This window comes from Trachurus trachurus, assembly GCF_905171665.1.
Source record: "Trachurus trachurus genome assembly, chromosome: 20".
NCBI classification, from domain to species: domain Eukaryota; kingdom Metazoa; phylum Chordata; class Actinopteri; order Carangiformes; family Carangidae; genus Trachurus; species Trachurus trachurus.
The window spans coordinates 24,040,454-24,057,347 of NC_139911.1; the positions used below are offsets into that span (position 1 = coordinate 24,040,454).

The 16,894-nt window shown below is 43.3% G+C and overlaps 2 protein-coding genes across 2 annotated transcripts in view; both read left to right on the plus strand.

Moving 5' to 3' along the window:
• The window catches only part of tubb6 (tubulin, beta 6 class V), a 403,096-nt gene that overhangs the window by 19,281 nt on the left and 366,921 nt on the right, over positions 1-16,894 (plus strand). The gene's annotated exons all lie outside the window — the stretch shown is intronic.
• tmem200ca (transmembrane protein 200C-a) lies at positions 668-14,915 on the plus strand (the record flags this gene model as incomplete). Its single annotated transcript, XM_083995327.1, has 4 exons — positions 668-771; positions 8,311-8,536; positions 11,858-11,895; positions 13,859-14,915. The coding sequence occupies 4 exons, from the start codon at positions 668-670 to the stop codon at positions 14,913-14,915; spliced, it is 1,425 nt and encodes a 474-aa protein (XP_083851453.1).

Below are 16,894 nucleotides of genomic sequence, written 5' to 3' on the forward strand. Positions count from 1 at the left end.
AGCACAGTATGTCACAGTAGCTGTTAACTTTTAAGGAGAAATCTACTGACGATAGAAGACAAAATGAAGTAAAATAAAAACCTTAATGTCGATTTTTTTTCTACCATTTCTTTTGAGTTTTCTGAAAGAATACATGTTAAGGAAAAAAAATAGCCCAAAATCTTAACATTGATCACTGCATGAAAAAACAGTGTTTTTGCCTGTAGTGTCTCACCAACAATGTGTCTGCAAAGGATTAGCAGTGTATTGTGGGAGGAATAGAATAAAATAGAATATTGTTAGTGTACAGCGGGTAACAACAACATGAGGAGTGCTTCTCCTGGTTGCTGCAGTCAGTAAAACAAGAATAAGAACAATAAATACAAAATATAAAACTCAATATACACAGATAATACATACAGTTATTTGCAGTCACACATATTGTGGATATACATACATACACATACATATACTGGACATTTCAGGGGAGCCCATTTCCAGGAGGAACCTACAGTATGGGTGAGCTACAGAGGAGGGAGCTCTCACCCAGATGTGTAATAGATGTTGTGTACAGACAAGAAAACAGTTTCTAACGTGGACGTGTGTGTCTCTCTCACAGGACGTTGGTTACTGAGTCCAGTTGGACACAGCTTCACCTGCTGAGCTGCTGTGTGATTACTGAGTGGTGATGATCGCAACTGGCGGCCTCCTGCGCATCAACGCCCGGAGACAGGACTCATTGAAGTCCAAACCTCATAAACCACACGCACACAAGAAGAAGAAGAAGAAAAAGTAACTCACACACACACACACACACACACACACACACACACACACACACACACACACACACACACACACACACACACACACACACACACACACACACACACACACACACACACACACACACACACACCCACACACACACACACACAAACGCAAACACATAATGTAATACATACTGATGTTGTAACAGCTGGGGCACCATCCACATCCAATATAGGACGGCAGGACAATACATGTAACTAACTAGAGTATAAATGCAATTTGTAACACCCAACAAGATTAAAATGCTGACTATATTGCATTTCCAGCAAAAAAAAAAAAAAAAATGTGTGGGGCTGCTGAAGTGAATCAGGTTAAAGGAATGATGAGGTAGCTGAATCGATAGCGGAAAAGCAGAAGTCGTGAGCTGGAAACTGAATGGGCTAAAACGGTTTAAAAAAGCTGCAGAGTTGCTGAAAAGGCAGAAGGAGATCCTGAAGCTAAAGTGTAACAACTGAAGAGTTGGAGAAGCTGCAGTCTGAACCTGAAGAACCTGAAAAACCTCCAACCTCAAAAATACAAGACAGAGACAGAGACAGAGACAGAGACAGAGGCAGCACAACAAACAGGTCAAATGTAAAAGCAAAACTTGAGGTTAAGCACAAGTTGTTTCGTCTGACCCTGGCAGTGTGTGTGTGTGTTGCGTCGCCTGCCAGAGGGCAACAGTTCAAACAAGTGTTGGCTGGGGTGTGTAGTGTGGAGTGCTAAGTGATGTTAGTTGTGTAATCTGGCAATGTGTTCTGGAGGTTACACTGCAAAAACTCAAAATCTTTCCAAGAATATTTGTCTCATATCTAGTCAAAACTAATCTCTTTCCGCTTAAAATTAGACTCATCACCTAAAAATTAACTTAAAGGGATAGTTCAACATTTTGGCAAATTGGCCCATTGCCATAATTGCTATAGTCATAGCAGTAGGTTCGTTACCTTTAATTGTAGGTGTAAGCTATTTTTAGTACAGCGGAGCGCAGCAGCAGGCTGCTCAGAGCTACGCTATGGAGGCTAAGGGAATTTCTTGGTTTCCCTCATCAAACTCATCAAATACAAAATCCCAAAACTCCACAGCGCTTTTGTAGACAAGTTGTGAGCTGCACAATCACCACGCTATGAGATAATAACGGAACGATACGAAACGGAGCCGTTTTCGAGGTTAATTCATACAAAACCGCTGATGCGCGTTGCGTTCAGGGACAGTTTTTCAGCAAGCAGTCTCCGTATTTACCCTGTATTTACCTCGAAAACGGCTCCGTTTCGTATCGTTCCGTCATTATCTCATAGCGTGGTGGTTGTGCAGGTCACAACTTGTCTACAAAAGCGCTGTGGAGTTTTGGGATGTTGAATTTGATGAGTTTAATGAGGGAAACCAAGAAATTCCATTAGCCTCCATAGCGTAGCTCTGAGCAGCCAGCTGCTGCGCTCCGCCGTACTGAAAATAGCTTACACCTACAATTAAAGGTAATGAACCTACTGCTATGACTATAGCGATTATGGCAATGGGCCAATTTGCTAAAATGTTGAACTATCCCTTTAACTAACCCGTTTTCAGATCATTTTCAATTGTTTCAAACTAACTTTCACTTGAAATAAGTAGAAAAATCTGATAGTGGAGCAAGTTTTTCTTTCTTAAAATTAGACTCAATCTTATTACAAGCACAAAAAACTTGCTTTCACTGGCAGATTTTTCTACTTATTTCAAGTGCAAATTAGTTTGAAGCAAGTGAAAATGATCTAAAAACAAGTGAAAAGAGTTTAGTTTTGACTAGAAATTAGACATTTTTTACAAGAAATATAAGACAAATATTCTTGGTAAGATTTAGAGTTTTTGCAGTGTATATGTTGTTCTTCTCCTCTCTCTGGAGCGCTTTTCTGTCTGCAGCTGAACAACCTGTACACCACACTGTGATGCAATAGGTCAACAGGCTCTGGATGGTCACCTATCAGTCACTCAGCTCCCATCCCATCCATGCAGACTGGAGCAGGGTGAACATCACATGTGCTCCTCAAGTCCAGAATTAGCTCTGAGGTCTTTGTGGTGTTTTAATGCCGCGTTCTTCACTGAGCACCACTCTACACACTCTCTGTGTGCTGACTCCTCACCTCCTGATATCACTGTATGCTTGTTACATCAGCAGATTTAATAATAGTGTGAGATGAATGAGCTGGTGTGCAGTCATGGGTCCTGAGAGATTACATGTGTCTCTCAACAGTGGTCCACTAAAGCACTAAACACACTGCTGATATTATCAAGTCCACTTGTCTTAAAGGGATAGTTCACCCAAAATTCAAATTTCACTCATTATCTACTCACCCTCATGCCGACTATATGAGCTGTGAGAATTTTCAGAGTCCTCCGTTCCTTCTCTGAGTTACGGGGGGGTCCGCGCAGCAGTATTTGTCCATATAATGGTTGTCAATGGATACCAACTTTCTTCGTCCAAAAAGACACACCAAAAAACATCCAAATACCTCCATACTGCTCGTCTGTAATGTCCCTCTTGTATTAAAGCCCCGACATGAGAAATTGTTCCGCCGGTCAGTGCAAATCACGCGAGATTTGCACTGACACAGGAAGAGCAGTGAACTGAGACACTGGGAGCTTCCGCTACAAACAAGCTTAAAATATAGACTTATTTAATTTTTTTCGGAACAATTTCTCATGTCGGGGCTTCAATACAAGAGGGACATTACACACGAGCAGTATAGAGGTATTTGGATGTTTTTTGGTGTGTCTTTTTGGACAAAGAAAGTTGGTTGACAACCATTATATGGACAAATACTGCTGCGCTGACCCCCCCGTAACTCAGAGAAGGAACGGAGGACTCTGAAAATTCTCACAGCTCTTAGTTGATATGAGGGTGAGTAGATAATGAGTGAAATTTGAATTTTGGGTGAACTATCCCTTTAAAGTTAATTTATTGATACATTGGCAAGAGAAGAGCAGGTTATTTATGCAGCACTCTTCATACAGAGGCGATATTAAATGTCTTTATGAAACAGTTGTAACTTCTGCATCTAGTCTGTCAGCACTTTTCTGTCGTATTGTCTCTCTGGCTTTAGAAACAGCAGCAGTTTTGCCTTTTTTGTGATCATTTTTCAATTCTTCATACAGTTCCATCAGCAGCGTTTGTTCAGCTGCTGAGAAAAACACCGTCACTCTGACTTCCCCCTCTCTGTGACTCATTTAAACATCTTTTCATTCATCCGCTCATTTGGGATCCTCATAAACCACGGCTGCATGCGAGGCTCTGCAGCTCTGTCTTGAGTCAGCATTATGTCAGTGGACTGTTTTCACAAGCTGGAGGTAAAGAGAGATAGGTTGGTAGGCTGGTTGAACCCACAAAGAAAAACTTGTCAAGGCAAATATTATTTGTGTCGTCCAATATCACAAATCTCCGAAATTCCCCCTTAAAAACACGAAACAACATTCAATTAAATAAATTCTAAAGTAACATCTGTGTGTGCAGTAAAACCCCTTCATTAAACGCTTTTCTATCTCAGCAAGCTTCCCAATCCCCTGCTGACCCAGATGACACAGACATGAGGCATGAGGAAGCAGGAGGACTGCTGAGACAGCAGAGAGGACACAGCACAAATATAGGAATTAAAGTTATTATCAAACACATATACACACAAGTGAAGAAATGGATCCACCCAAAGTTCAGAGGCTTACAGTGTAGATGAGACAAGACTGACAGGGCAGTTAGCACAATAATGTAGTCTGTGTTAGTCATGTATTTCATTTATTTGACTGGTTGTTCATTTAAAGCAGAAGTAAGCGATCCGGTGGTTTTGGCTAACTTCCTGTCAGCAGATGGAGTTAGCAGTCCCCGCCCTCGTCCCTACGTCACCACATCCACGCGCATCCCTTGGCTGCACACACAGAGAGGACCGCCCCTTTATGCCGTTCTCTCTCCTCATTGGATAAAGGTTGTAGGATACAAGGAAAGTTTTCTCCTCGGCTTACAGCAGAGCAGGGTGACTGACAGACCCGTGTTTCAGACCAAACACTCTATATAAGTGATTGCTGTCGGAAGATAGAACTATTTAAGACTTAAATTAACACAAATATTCCGCTTACTTCTGCTTTAAGTGTTATATTATCAGTACGAGGGGTTAGAACCAAAAGGGCGTAAGTGACATTTTGGGCGAAAATGAGTTCTATATATCAAAAGAAAGGTCTTGATGAGCCCTATCCAATGATGCCAAAATGACCCATCTGAGATCAAACTGTATTGAATAAAGCAACAAAACCATAAAGACCTAACTCAAAAATGTGAGTAATGTTTGGAGCCAGAAGCTTCTGGCACTGAAAAATACATCTAAATACATGTCGGACCCACATGTTTGTTCAGAGCCAGAAGGGCGTAAGTGTAGTTGTTGCCCTTAAACAGCATTGAAAATGGCTGAGAAAACTGCAGACATGGAATTGTCTGAGGCAGAAAAGATTTTGATGAATATTATGAAACAAACTGATGAATCCTATATTAAAGAAGTTAAAGATGAGGCAGAGTTGTTTTTGAATGTATGCCCTCACAAGAGTGATTACAATAAGACAGAATCATGCCTTGAGAGCCTTACTGGAGTCATCCCTATGTTCCCCGGCTCCTATGTACCTGTTATGTGTGTGACTGGGCAACATAGAACCCTTTCATAGAAAAAGGGTCCTATGTTCCCCGCTTTTCCCCAAAAAGACCAGGGCAACATGCCATTTTTTGTCCCATACCTGCAGTTGAGTTGTGACTTTGCAGATTTTTGCCTATTTTTGAGTGAGAAGTTGAGTTGTGACTTTGAGTGAGAAGTGTAATTGTCCCATTGGTTGGGTTTAGGCAATAAAGACAGGAGTTGGTTAAGTTTAGTACAGTAAAAAGACCAGGTAGAGGCTAGACAGGCCAGATAGATAGATAGAGTCCAGATAAGTAGAGAGAGTCCATCAATCAGCAACAGCGGGGAACATAGGACCCTTTTAAAATAATTAATGAATGAGTTACATGACAATTAATTACTTATTCGAGTGTTAATTATTCAATCAGTTCAATACATTGTTCAGCAGATACGCCCAATATGTCCTAGAAGACTTGGAAATGTTTGGTGCCAAAAAGGCGTATGTGACGTTTTTGACATATTTTTTTTATTTTAAAATGTTTAAGAACATGTTCATTGTGTTAATATGTCATAAGTTTATTACATAAATACTCATTCATATAAGCATGTCTGTGGTTGCAATGTTGTGGTTTAAGGTTAATGAATACAGTTGATTGAAGTCTGGTCAAAATTTTGTTTTGCCTCTCCTGTAAAGTTTGTCAAATGTCACTTACGCCCTTTTGGTTCTAAGCCCTCGAGTATTACTTTTTCCCTCCATTTTCATGATGGCAAGGCAAGGCAATTTTATTTGTATAGCCTGTTTTTATAAACAGTTTGTCTCAAAGGGCTTTACACAGCACCATGACAACATCCTCTGTCCTTAGACCCTCACATCCACTGAGGAAAAACTCCCAAGAAAAAAAACAGGAGAAGCAACAAAGGAGGGATCCCTCACCCAGACGTGCAATAGATGTTGTATACAGACAAGAAAACACAGAATATGCAAAAACATGTAAATTATTAATAAGAGTTAATGGAGGCAGCTTCTGGTGGGAGGAAAGGCAGGGAGAGCAGGCCAGCTTAATGGGAGGACTGGATAAAGAGAGAACTGGAGAAGAGGGTGAAAACAGTAAAAAAAGAAAAAAGAAAAAAAAGAATTTGTACTTCTTTTATCCATTTATCCAGTTTCCTCCATCACATAAACTTTGATTTAGTCTTCAACATGAAACTCCTGAGCTGAAACTGACTCCATGTTGAATGTGTATTATCTGGACTAACAGTCATTGGTGGTTCAGCCCGTATCAAACTCATCAGATGTCATTTCAATCAGGACAGACTATTTACAACATGAGAGCCAGGTTTGAAGATGAAGATGAAATTACATTTATTGTGCACAAAATAAACTTTGGCGCTTAGACCACGGGGTGTAGACCAGGCCAGCTGAGTAAACTGATCTGGGGATGAGGTTAAGCCCCCCCCCCCCCCGGTTGAAGATCCAGATTAAGACAGTCTGTATCTTGATGGAGGTGGTGCTGGGGTGGAGGTGGGCTGAGAGTTTTGCTGATGACGGCTGGATGACAGGAGAGAGAGAGAGAGAACTTTTAAATTTGACACTTCTGACTGATCGGTAGAAGAGAAAGAGGATGGCAGACTGTGACTGGTTGAAATAGAATAAGGGTGGAGCAAGAGGATAGCTGGAAAACAGAGGGCTTTGAGGCGTGCTTAAAGAGATCGTCTTCCTGTCTGAACTTTGCTTAAAGGATAGTTCACCCAAAATTGAAATTTCTCTGAGTTACAGGGGGTCTCGGCGTAGCAGTGCATGTCCATATAACAGTTGCAAATGGATACCAACTGTCTTCGTAACAAAAAGACACACCAAAAATCATCCAAATACCTCCATGCTGCTCGTATGTAATGTCCGTCTTGTATTGAAGCCCCGAAATGCGAAATCTCGCAAATCTCGCGAGATTTGGACAGACTAGGAAGAGGAGCTTCTGCTACAAAACAAGCTTGAAATATAGACTTACCCAATTTTTTTCTGAACAATTTCGCATTTCTGGGCTTCAATACAAGACGGACATTACATACGAGCAGCATGGAGGTATTTGGATGTTTTTTGGTGTGTCTTTTTGTTGCGAAGAAAAGTGGTATCCATTTGAAACCGTCATATGGACATGCAGTGCTGCACGGAGCCCCGCTGTAACTCAGAGAAGCCACGGAGGACTCTGAAACTTCTCCCAGCCCTTAGTCCACATGAGGGTGAGTAGATAATGAGTGGAATTTCAATTTTGAATGAACGATCCCTTTAGTTTCATTAGTCTCAGTGTGGACCACGCCCACCTGTAGCCTACCTCCCACTGTGGCTAACTCAGCCTGTCCTTATCCTCAAACCTCCTGATCTGCTGCATTAGACTGTATCAGTCATCAGTTTGATGCTCTGACTACATGTGTTGACACAGTGGTTAGCTCAGCAGACAGGGCTGCTGCAGTGCTGGAGGCAGTCTGTTCACCTCACTTCCATCATGTCTGTTGTGTTGTATTGTCTTCAACTGAATTACCCACATTCAACTTCAGCTTTAGGCCGTAGCTTCACAGCTTGGTAATGCAGAAGAAGGAGGCTAGCGCTGTGTTCAGCCTTTTGTTTCACCCGCTCTTCTCTCTGCTCCATCATGTCAGCTCTCTATTCAACCTGCTCGCTGAGCTCTGCAGTTTCCTCCTTAGCTGAGACTCCTGTGGCTCAGGCTGTTAATGATGATCACTGAGTCTTTATTGTCTTCTTTATTATCATGTCTTTCTGAGCGTACTCTGAATAACTGTTTCTAATGCGGCAAAGCCAGTGAACATTTTCAAGGTGAACATCTTTAACACACACACACACACACACTGTGCTGATGTAACATTCGAGTGTCTCCTGAACCAACAGGAGAAGTGAGGTGGTGGTGGTGAAGGGGAAGCTGAAGCTGTGCTCGGTCTCGGGTCTGGTGGCGGCGGTGGGGATCCTGGTCCTGCTGGTTGGCGTTGTCATGGCAGCGCTGGGCTACTGGCCCAGGGAAGGACTGTTCTTCAGCTCTCAGCCTCAGGAGAGCAGCGCCATGGCCTCGGTGTCATCCAGCACCTCCACACCTGCACCTGCACCTGCTGGCAGCCAGGTGAGCTCCAGAGTCTGGAGTCCAGACTGTCAGACCAGGGCCCTCATTTATCAACAGTGCGTAGAAAAGGTTCTAAATTCTGTCGTAGGAATGAAATTTAGAATGTGTGTAAGTACAAAAAAATCCGTATTTATCAAACGTGCGGACACCGGTCGTACGCACACTAGTAAGTAATCAGTGATGATAAATCCCACCTGTTCCTAACTACCATGGTTAGGGTCATTTGCATTCAGAAACGCCCCCAATTGACCATATATGGTAGCAACAATCCCTTTAACTCATTGAGTGCCAACCACGTAATTTCTCGTTTTTCGTTCCCATGCGTTGAGTGCCAAAAAGGAGATTTTTCGTTTTTTGCTTTTTTTTTATATTATGAAAATAGACACTTTAATACACATTATATGTAAATTTGGGGACTCTACGACGAGGAGAACTGAAATAGATGACGATCAAAGTCACATGACAGCTCATGATCTGGAAGTTTTTATCATAACTCGGCTTCTGCAAACGGAGTTCTGCATGCAGATGCAGCGCAGCTGCTCCGCAGCTGCTCTGCTCTCACCCGCGCTGCTGCAGCAGCTCGGAGCTGAACCAGGAAGCTCTCAGCCGACAGTCCCGCCCGGTCTTCACCTCGAGCAACACCGTGTCCTCCCCAAAGTCCTCCCGCGGTAAAATCTGATGGTCTCTGGGCCAAAGCAGACCGGCATCACCGACCCGTACCACAGCAGGACCGCGACCACCGGCGGGACCGTTGTTCGCGAGCCGCTGTGGCCGACAGACCCTCACGCTCCGCGGCGAGTGGCTGTGACATGGCACGGTGCGTCTGTGTTATTGTTGTTTAGTGGCGCCCCCCCCGCCCCCGCTGGTGGATTTGTGAATAGAACAACCAGTGTTGTATATATTTATCTTATACGAGCCCTTTGATCCAGAAATGCGAGTGTCAGAAGAGCGACAGACACAAACAGCGCACCTTTCATAAAAGACGCTCTATCTCCTTTTCTAGAAAAAAAGGAGGGATTTTGGTGAAACCCAGCCATGTTTAGCTTGAGTTTTCTCAGGAACGGAGGCACGTAGAAACAAACGGTTTGTGGTCATTTGAAGCATTAAGTTAAACCTTTCAATTGAGCTACAGTATGTGTTGGTGGCAATAATATAGAATACACTGTGGCTCTACATAAAAAGTCAAAAATGGTCTAAATTGCCGGTACACTTGACTAAAACTTTGGAAAGGAGCGCGGCACTCAATGAGTTAATAATGCGTGAATGGATTTTTTCCCCCACACCAAAATCATGGCAAAGAGGGCGGAGAAGAGGAGTTTCTCTGATACCGAGATTGAGTTACTTGTAGGAGAAGTTGAATCAAACCAAAAAATACTGTTTGGAACACTAAATGCAGGTGTGACCAACAAAATAAAAAATGCTGCATAGGAGAAAGTAACAACTACTGTTAATTCTGTTGGGTCAGAGGAAAGATCACTGAGAAATAAAAAAGCTGTCTTTTACATGAAGGTAGATTTGTGTCTTTATTCTTCAATCAAAAGATATATTTTCAATAAAAAACATTCACTTCAATAATAATAAAAAAAAACATTTTCAATCAAAGAAAAAAAGTGTTTTTTTTTAATTGAAAATATATTTTTTGATTGAATAATAACGACACAAATCTACCTGCATACTTTTATAGCTTGTCACACCAATCATTCAAAATGTCTGCTAAATTACTAATTGAGATTTTTTTTAAATTAGGAAACAGGGAACATGTGTGAAGTTTGAGATGAACACTGTGACTCCTCCACTGGGTTCTATTTGTAGTTTCACTGTTCTACCACTAGATTTTGTGTGTACGCATGGTCAGAGTTGTGCTTAAATTTACGCACGTTCCTAAGCACAAGTACAAGTTGATAAATTCCATACTTTGCGTGGGAATGTTCTTACGCACTCATTACGCACAGATCTGTGCGTACGCACGGTTGATAAATGAGGGCCCAGGAGACCAGGGGAGGGCTGGTGGGCTGGGTTAACCTGGGTTCACACACAGGCTATTACAGGGTTTTTTTTTCCAATTGCTAAAACACAATTTTGCAAACTAGCCTGGTTTTATCAAAATACTGAACACAATTCACAAAACCACACACCCAAACTGCAGAAGACCTCATATATCCTGCAAAATGAAGCACTGCAACCATCAAAATCAAACTTTTACACCAAACAGCACACATTTTATTCATATTACCAGATTTTTGTCTAACCAACTACACACTGTTGGGCATAATGAAAAGCACTCTCATATTTATGCTTTGCCAAAGAGAATTCTTCAGATTGTTCATATGCACAGGAATATTTGCAGATACACGCACATGTTGTTGAAATGTATCTATTCTTTTATTTTTTACCAAACAGGTCAGTGCAAGATATGCACAGCAGATTGGAGTGAACAAAATTATGCTCACAAAACTGTAAACTGAAAAAGAAAAATATAGAAAAACTCTGGCTCTTCCTCTCTCTGCAACGTCTTCCATTGTTGTTGTATAAAATAGGTGGCCTTTTACGTAGTGCTTACTGTATTCCTGATTGAAGTGGTAACATTTGTAACCATTGAGATGTTTGGTCAGGTGCCACATACAGTATATTGGCCAATTGGCTCATGTAGTGTCATTTTGAATGGCAGTGTTTTGAAATGACCAACACGTGACTTTGTCTTATGCAGAGAACCGTGTTCAGTGCCATTTTGAATTGCAAAATGTGTGTAAAGCAGAAAATGTGTTCAAAGTTTTGGAGACTTACAGAGCTTTTGCTCTCTGTGTGTGAGTTTACAGTAAATTTGTGCTATGCAGCATGTCATTTTAGTGTGTTGGCTATTGGGGGAAAAAACGGTAATAAAGGCTACGATTCACTAATCCTCCATAAACGCCTCACATGCAAATAGTTCACCAGGACAGGCTCTACATGTAAAGTTTTTTTTAAACACTGTTGTATTGAAAATGTATAAAGACTATAAACCTCTATAATGTTAAAAGGTCATGGTCCTGCTCAGTCCACAGCAGAGGGTCATGTGATTCGTTCAACAGGCAGTGGTTCAGCACAGTGAACCTTTTTGTTGAGAAACAGATTTTAATTCTTACCATACATCAGCTTTTTGATCTGTGAATGTCTGACTGTTTTCAGGGAAGGAAGGAGGAGGAACTCCAAGGAGATGAAGGAGATGACGGAGGGGGAGGAGACAGAGCAGCGAGCAGTGATGAGAGATGGGGAGGAGACAGAGGAGGAGGGGGTGATGGAGAGAGGTTCAACCAGACAGAACCTTTCAACAGGACGGCCCAGCATCCTCCACGAGGCTTTCTGGAGGATTTCCTGGACAGGTAAACTCTGCTGCAACATGAGCCAGCTCCTTCAGTAGGTTGTAGAGCATCATTCAACCAATCCTCATCTACTGCTGCATAATGCTTCTACACCATGCTCTCAGTCACCAACCAGACCAAATGACCTTGCCTCCAAAATCATATTTTCTCACACCCAACCTCACAGAACTGAACAATAGATCCAATGCAATCTCAATAGAACAGGACAATACTCACCCACTCAACCAATACACCATCCCAATACCCTCAGATCATAGGTAGCAGACACTTCAACTCAGAAAGGCTCTTGTGGGAATAGACCCCACTGATATTCTCCTCCTCTTTTTTCTTTAATCTGTCACCATGTCCATCCACTGTTCATGATATGTCTGCTTCTGTGTGCTAACTGTGATATTCTGTTTTGCTGCTCCGTGTGTTTATATGTCCTTTATGTAATGTACAGTCGAGAAAAACAAAACAAATTTCCCTTCTGGGACAAATAAAGTCTTGAGTCTAAGCTAAATCTAGTTCCTTCGAATCAAAGGGCTGCAAAGTTCTGAAGTGTCCTGAAGGACGTTCCATGCTATTATAATTGTTCTCCAGATTCTGTAGGTTCCTGTTGTAATTCAGGTTGTTGCAGGTTGTGATGGTCATTGTTGTATATTGCATATACTAACATACAGTATAGCTCCTCATAAATAAAATAACATACAGTGCAAAAAAAGTACTGAAACAAACAAACATTGTTCATGTTCTAACAGCCTGAGGGCAGTGGAGCCTACTCTACTCTACTCTACTCCAGGGTTTAATGAGGGACGAGGATTTTCTTGAGGTTTTTTAGGTGGTTATAGTGTCTTGTTTATAATACATCAGCTGCTCTTTGTGGTTTCTGTGGTCCCTTTGTTGTAGCTGAAGTTGTTCTAAATCCTTCAGGCAGTTGTGGTGGTTAAAACTTTTAAAGAAAACTGTGTTTTCCCTTCCAGCTATCAGTAAGGAAAGGTGGGGCGGCCCTACTTTGTTGGGAGGTCCTACACTAAAGATTCTCTAACCGTCTTTGCCTACACTGTCCTCTCGATTTGTTAGGACAGAGAAGGGCCGACCCCTCAACCAATCAGGAACCCCCAGACCAAAATAGATTTGATTGGTCAAAGATATTGGGAGCTGTAGGCTTGTTTTCAAAACAAAGCCTACCTTGAGATGTTCTGCTGGTTCATAATAAGGCTCTGGTTCTCATTATATTATTATTAGGGCCACGGGCAAGCACACCGGGCAAAGCCGGACGATTTTCAATTCGAGTTGTAGGACAAATTATATATCAAAATATGCGGTTTGATCGGGATCGGTGTGCTATTACTTTTCTCAACTTGGTTCTTTTAGGTGTTTTCTATCCTTAACAACTACTCACAGGGTTTACACTACTAGTCACATTCACCCATTCACAGACATTCATACAGGACTTTTTTTCTACCATATAAATACCAGTTAGGGTCCAGTATCTTTCCCAAAGACACATCAACATGTGGAGTGGAGGATCTGGGGATCGAGCCACAGACAACTGGTTCCACCACCATGAACAGCGCTATTATACTGTAAATGCAGTCGATTCTATTCCTTTGGATTTCTAACACATTTTAGTGGTCCTTCAGGTGGTCCTCGTATGGGAGGGTTCTGGTAATCTCTCAGGTGGTCTGTTTGATCCTTTGAGGGTTTCAGTGGTCTTACAGTTATAATAGCCTATTGATTCAGCTATCATTGTGTTTGTGAAAATAAATCAACCTGCAGAGTTTCTAGTGGAACTGATGATGTTCTATAATTGTTGTGTTGCTGATTGTCATCGTTCTTGTTCTTTTAGTAGTTTTGGGGGGTTCTTATAAGTCCTATAGGTAGTTCTGGCGGTTTGGGTCACAGTGGCAGCAGTTACTTTTTTCTTTGTGTAGACTTGTAATCGATGTAATCTGATTGGCTGTGTTGAATATCTCCGCAGGTATCTGTACTCTGATAGGCTGAAGGTCTTCGGTCCTCTCATCATGGGCATCGGTATCTTTCTCTTCATCTGTGCCAACGCCGTCCTGCATGAGAACCGGGACAAGAAGACAAAGGTCATCAACCTGCGGGACATCTACTCCACCGTCATCGACCTCCACAGCCTGCGCAGACCCCACAGCTCCTCCTCCGGCCCCCACTCCTCCAACAACCCCCTCAACGGCCTGGTCAACTACGTCCAATCAAAGAGCCTGGAGTCCAAAACCAGGGTTTACCCCGCCTCCATGATGAGCAGGAAGGAGGGAGGGGGTGGAGATGAAGGAGGGGGGCAACAGCTGCTGAGAGGGGAGGGGGGAGGGGGCAGTGATGGAGGAGAAGATCCAGTGTTCAGTATCTTCCAGGACCACCCAGACCTTCCTCCCCCCCTCTCCTCCTCACCCAACTCCCACAGACTCTCCCTGCCCCCGTGCTTCACCCCCCCACAGAAGGAGCTCAGCTCGTTCACCTTGCCCCTGCGCCACCCCCGCCCCCCCGTCCCCCACAGGAGGCACTCGGCCCGGGCCAGGACGCACTGGACCTGGGAGGACGGTGGGAGAGGAGGGGAGAGGGGGGGGTTTGGAGAAGACACAAGTCCATCACCTCCACTGTGCTCCTCCACCGCCCCCCCACCCAGACCCTTCCAGGAGAGCCCGTCGGTTCTGTCCTGCACCTCCCCCGGCTTCCACAGGAAGGCAGCGGGAGGCTCCCAGGCCCTGCTCCTCTCCTCCTCCACCCTCACCCACTCCCACCCGTCCCTCTCCTCCCTGTCCCACCTCTCCTCCTCCTCCATGCCCGGCCCCCCCTGCAGGAGGCACAGCCTGCCGTTAGGCGCCGTCGCCGCGGGTTACAGCAAACTCATGCACGGAGAGGGCGAATCGTTCGAGTCGACCGATATGTCATCCCATAATGTGGCAGCGTCAGCGGAGGTGACGTCATCACAGAGGAGGTACTCCAACATGGAGAAGCTGAGGATGATCTCACAGGTGGATTGTGGTCCGAGGCAGGAGGAGGAGGGCTGAGGAGACGGGACAACCAATCAGGAACTGACTCAGTGAGTGACAGTTAAACTCTGAAGTCATGTGACTTTTTAATGACATCAGCATTACATCACAGATTTCTCTTGAAGGATTTTCACAACAGTTACAGACTGTAACCAGATCCCTTATTAAGACTGCTCTGATGATGATGTTGGTGACCACCACAGCTGCTGGACCAGATGATGACAGGAAAATGACCATGTTGTAGCAATAAGGAGTCTTCCAGATCAATGAATGAATGATGGCACAACATTGTTTGGATTAATCAGCTGATCACACAGACGTGGGAATGTTTTTATACTGAATCATGACACAGACGCCTGCTGAAAGAAAGGATCCATTCATGATTCCTCAGTTTGAAATCACATTTTGCCAAATAATATGTGAAACAAGCAAACAGGATACTGGAAGGTCAACCACATGAGGAACTGTTGACCAGTCACTTGCAGTAGGTGGCGAAGGCTTCAAATGTGTTGTTTGTAACTTGAACGGTTGAACTGTGAGGAATGGCTTCACATGATGAACTCACTTTCAGAGGAGTAATATAAACATGTGATACAGATATAATCTGAGGATGGTTGGGTCTCTTCACAGACAGAAACCTGAAGGACAGACCTCTGACTCAGACATGAACATTGAGCAGTTTCTGTTGCACTTTGATCTTATGAAATGAAAGTTGTAGCCACACGATGTCTTCCACTGAGAGCTTATATCGCTTCCTCCGAACAGCACAAAACCTGATCAGACCGTTTAAACCCTGAAGGTTCCACAACTTGACCTGCATCGTTTGGATGGTCTGACACATTTTCCATCAATGAATCCTAATAAAGCACATTAACTTATGCCATGTGGTCCAGTCTTTGTCTCCTTATCCTGGTTCAGTGTTTCTGTTGTATCATCACTATGTGACTCAGAGCTGATGTGTGCACAGGAGAAAATCCTTTATTTTCACATATTCACTGTTTGTTCCAGATCTTCACAGAAAACACTGAGCGTACATTTAATAATAGTCAGATGAAGTGATGAGAACAGAAAGAGCTTCACTGTGGGAGCAAACAACACTCAGCAGGGTTCAGTCTATATTTACTCCACATCTGTAGTTCACTTCCAGGTGTCTGGAACAACAACATGCACTAAATATTCTGTGTTTGTCATGTTGTGACTGAACAGCTGTTTTCACTTATTCTCCTCTGATTGGTGGCGGCGTCGGCATCAGGCTTGATTAGTGCCAATGAGGGTGATTTGTCTCTTCATGGCCTATGTAAAGTTAAAGGGATAGTTCAACATTTTGGCAAATTGGCCCATTGCCATAATCCCTATAGTCATAGCAATAGGTTTGTTACCTTTAATTGTTGGTGTAAGCTATTTTTAGAACGGCGGAGCGGAGCGGCAGGCTGCTCAGAGCTACGCTACGGAGGCTCATGGGATTTCTTGGTTTCCCTCATCAAACTCATCAAATACACAATCCAAAAACTCCAAAACGCTCTGGTGGACAAGTTGTGACGTGCACATTCACCACGCTATGAGATAATAACGGAACGTTACCAAACAGAGTTGTTTTAGAGGGAAATACAGGGTAAATACAGAGTCTGCTTGCTGAAAAACTGTCCCTGAACGCAACGCACATCAGCGGTTTTGCATGAATTTCCTTCTAAAACAGCTCCGTCTCGTAACGTTCTGTTATTATCTCATAGCGTGGTGAATGTGCAGCTCACAACTTGTCCACGACAGGGTTTTGGAGTTGTTGGATTGTGTATTTGATGCATTTGATGAGGGAAATCCCATGAGCCTCCATAGCGTAGCTCTGAGCAGCTCACGGCTCTGCTCCACCGTTCTAAAAACAGCTTGCACCAACAATTAAAGGTAACAAACCCACTGCTATGACTATAGCGATTATGGCAATGGGCCAATTTACCAAAATGTTGAACTATCCCTTTAAGGTATACTAAAGTAGATTTACA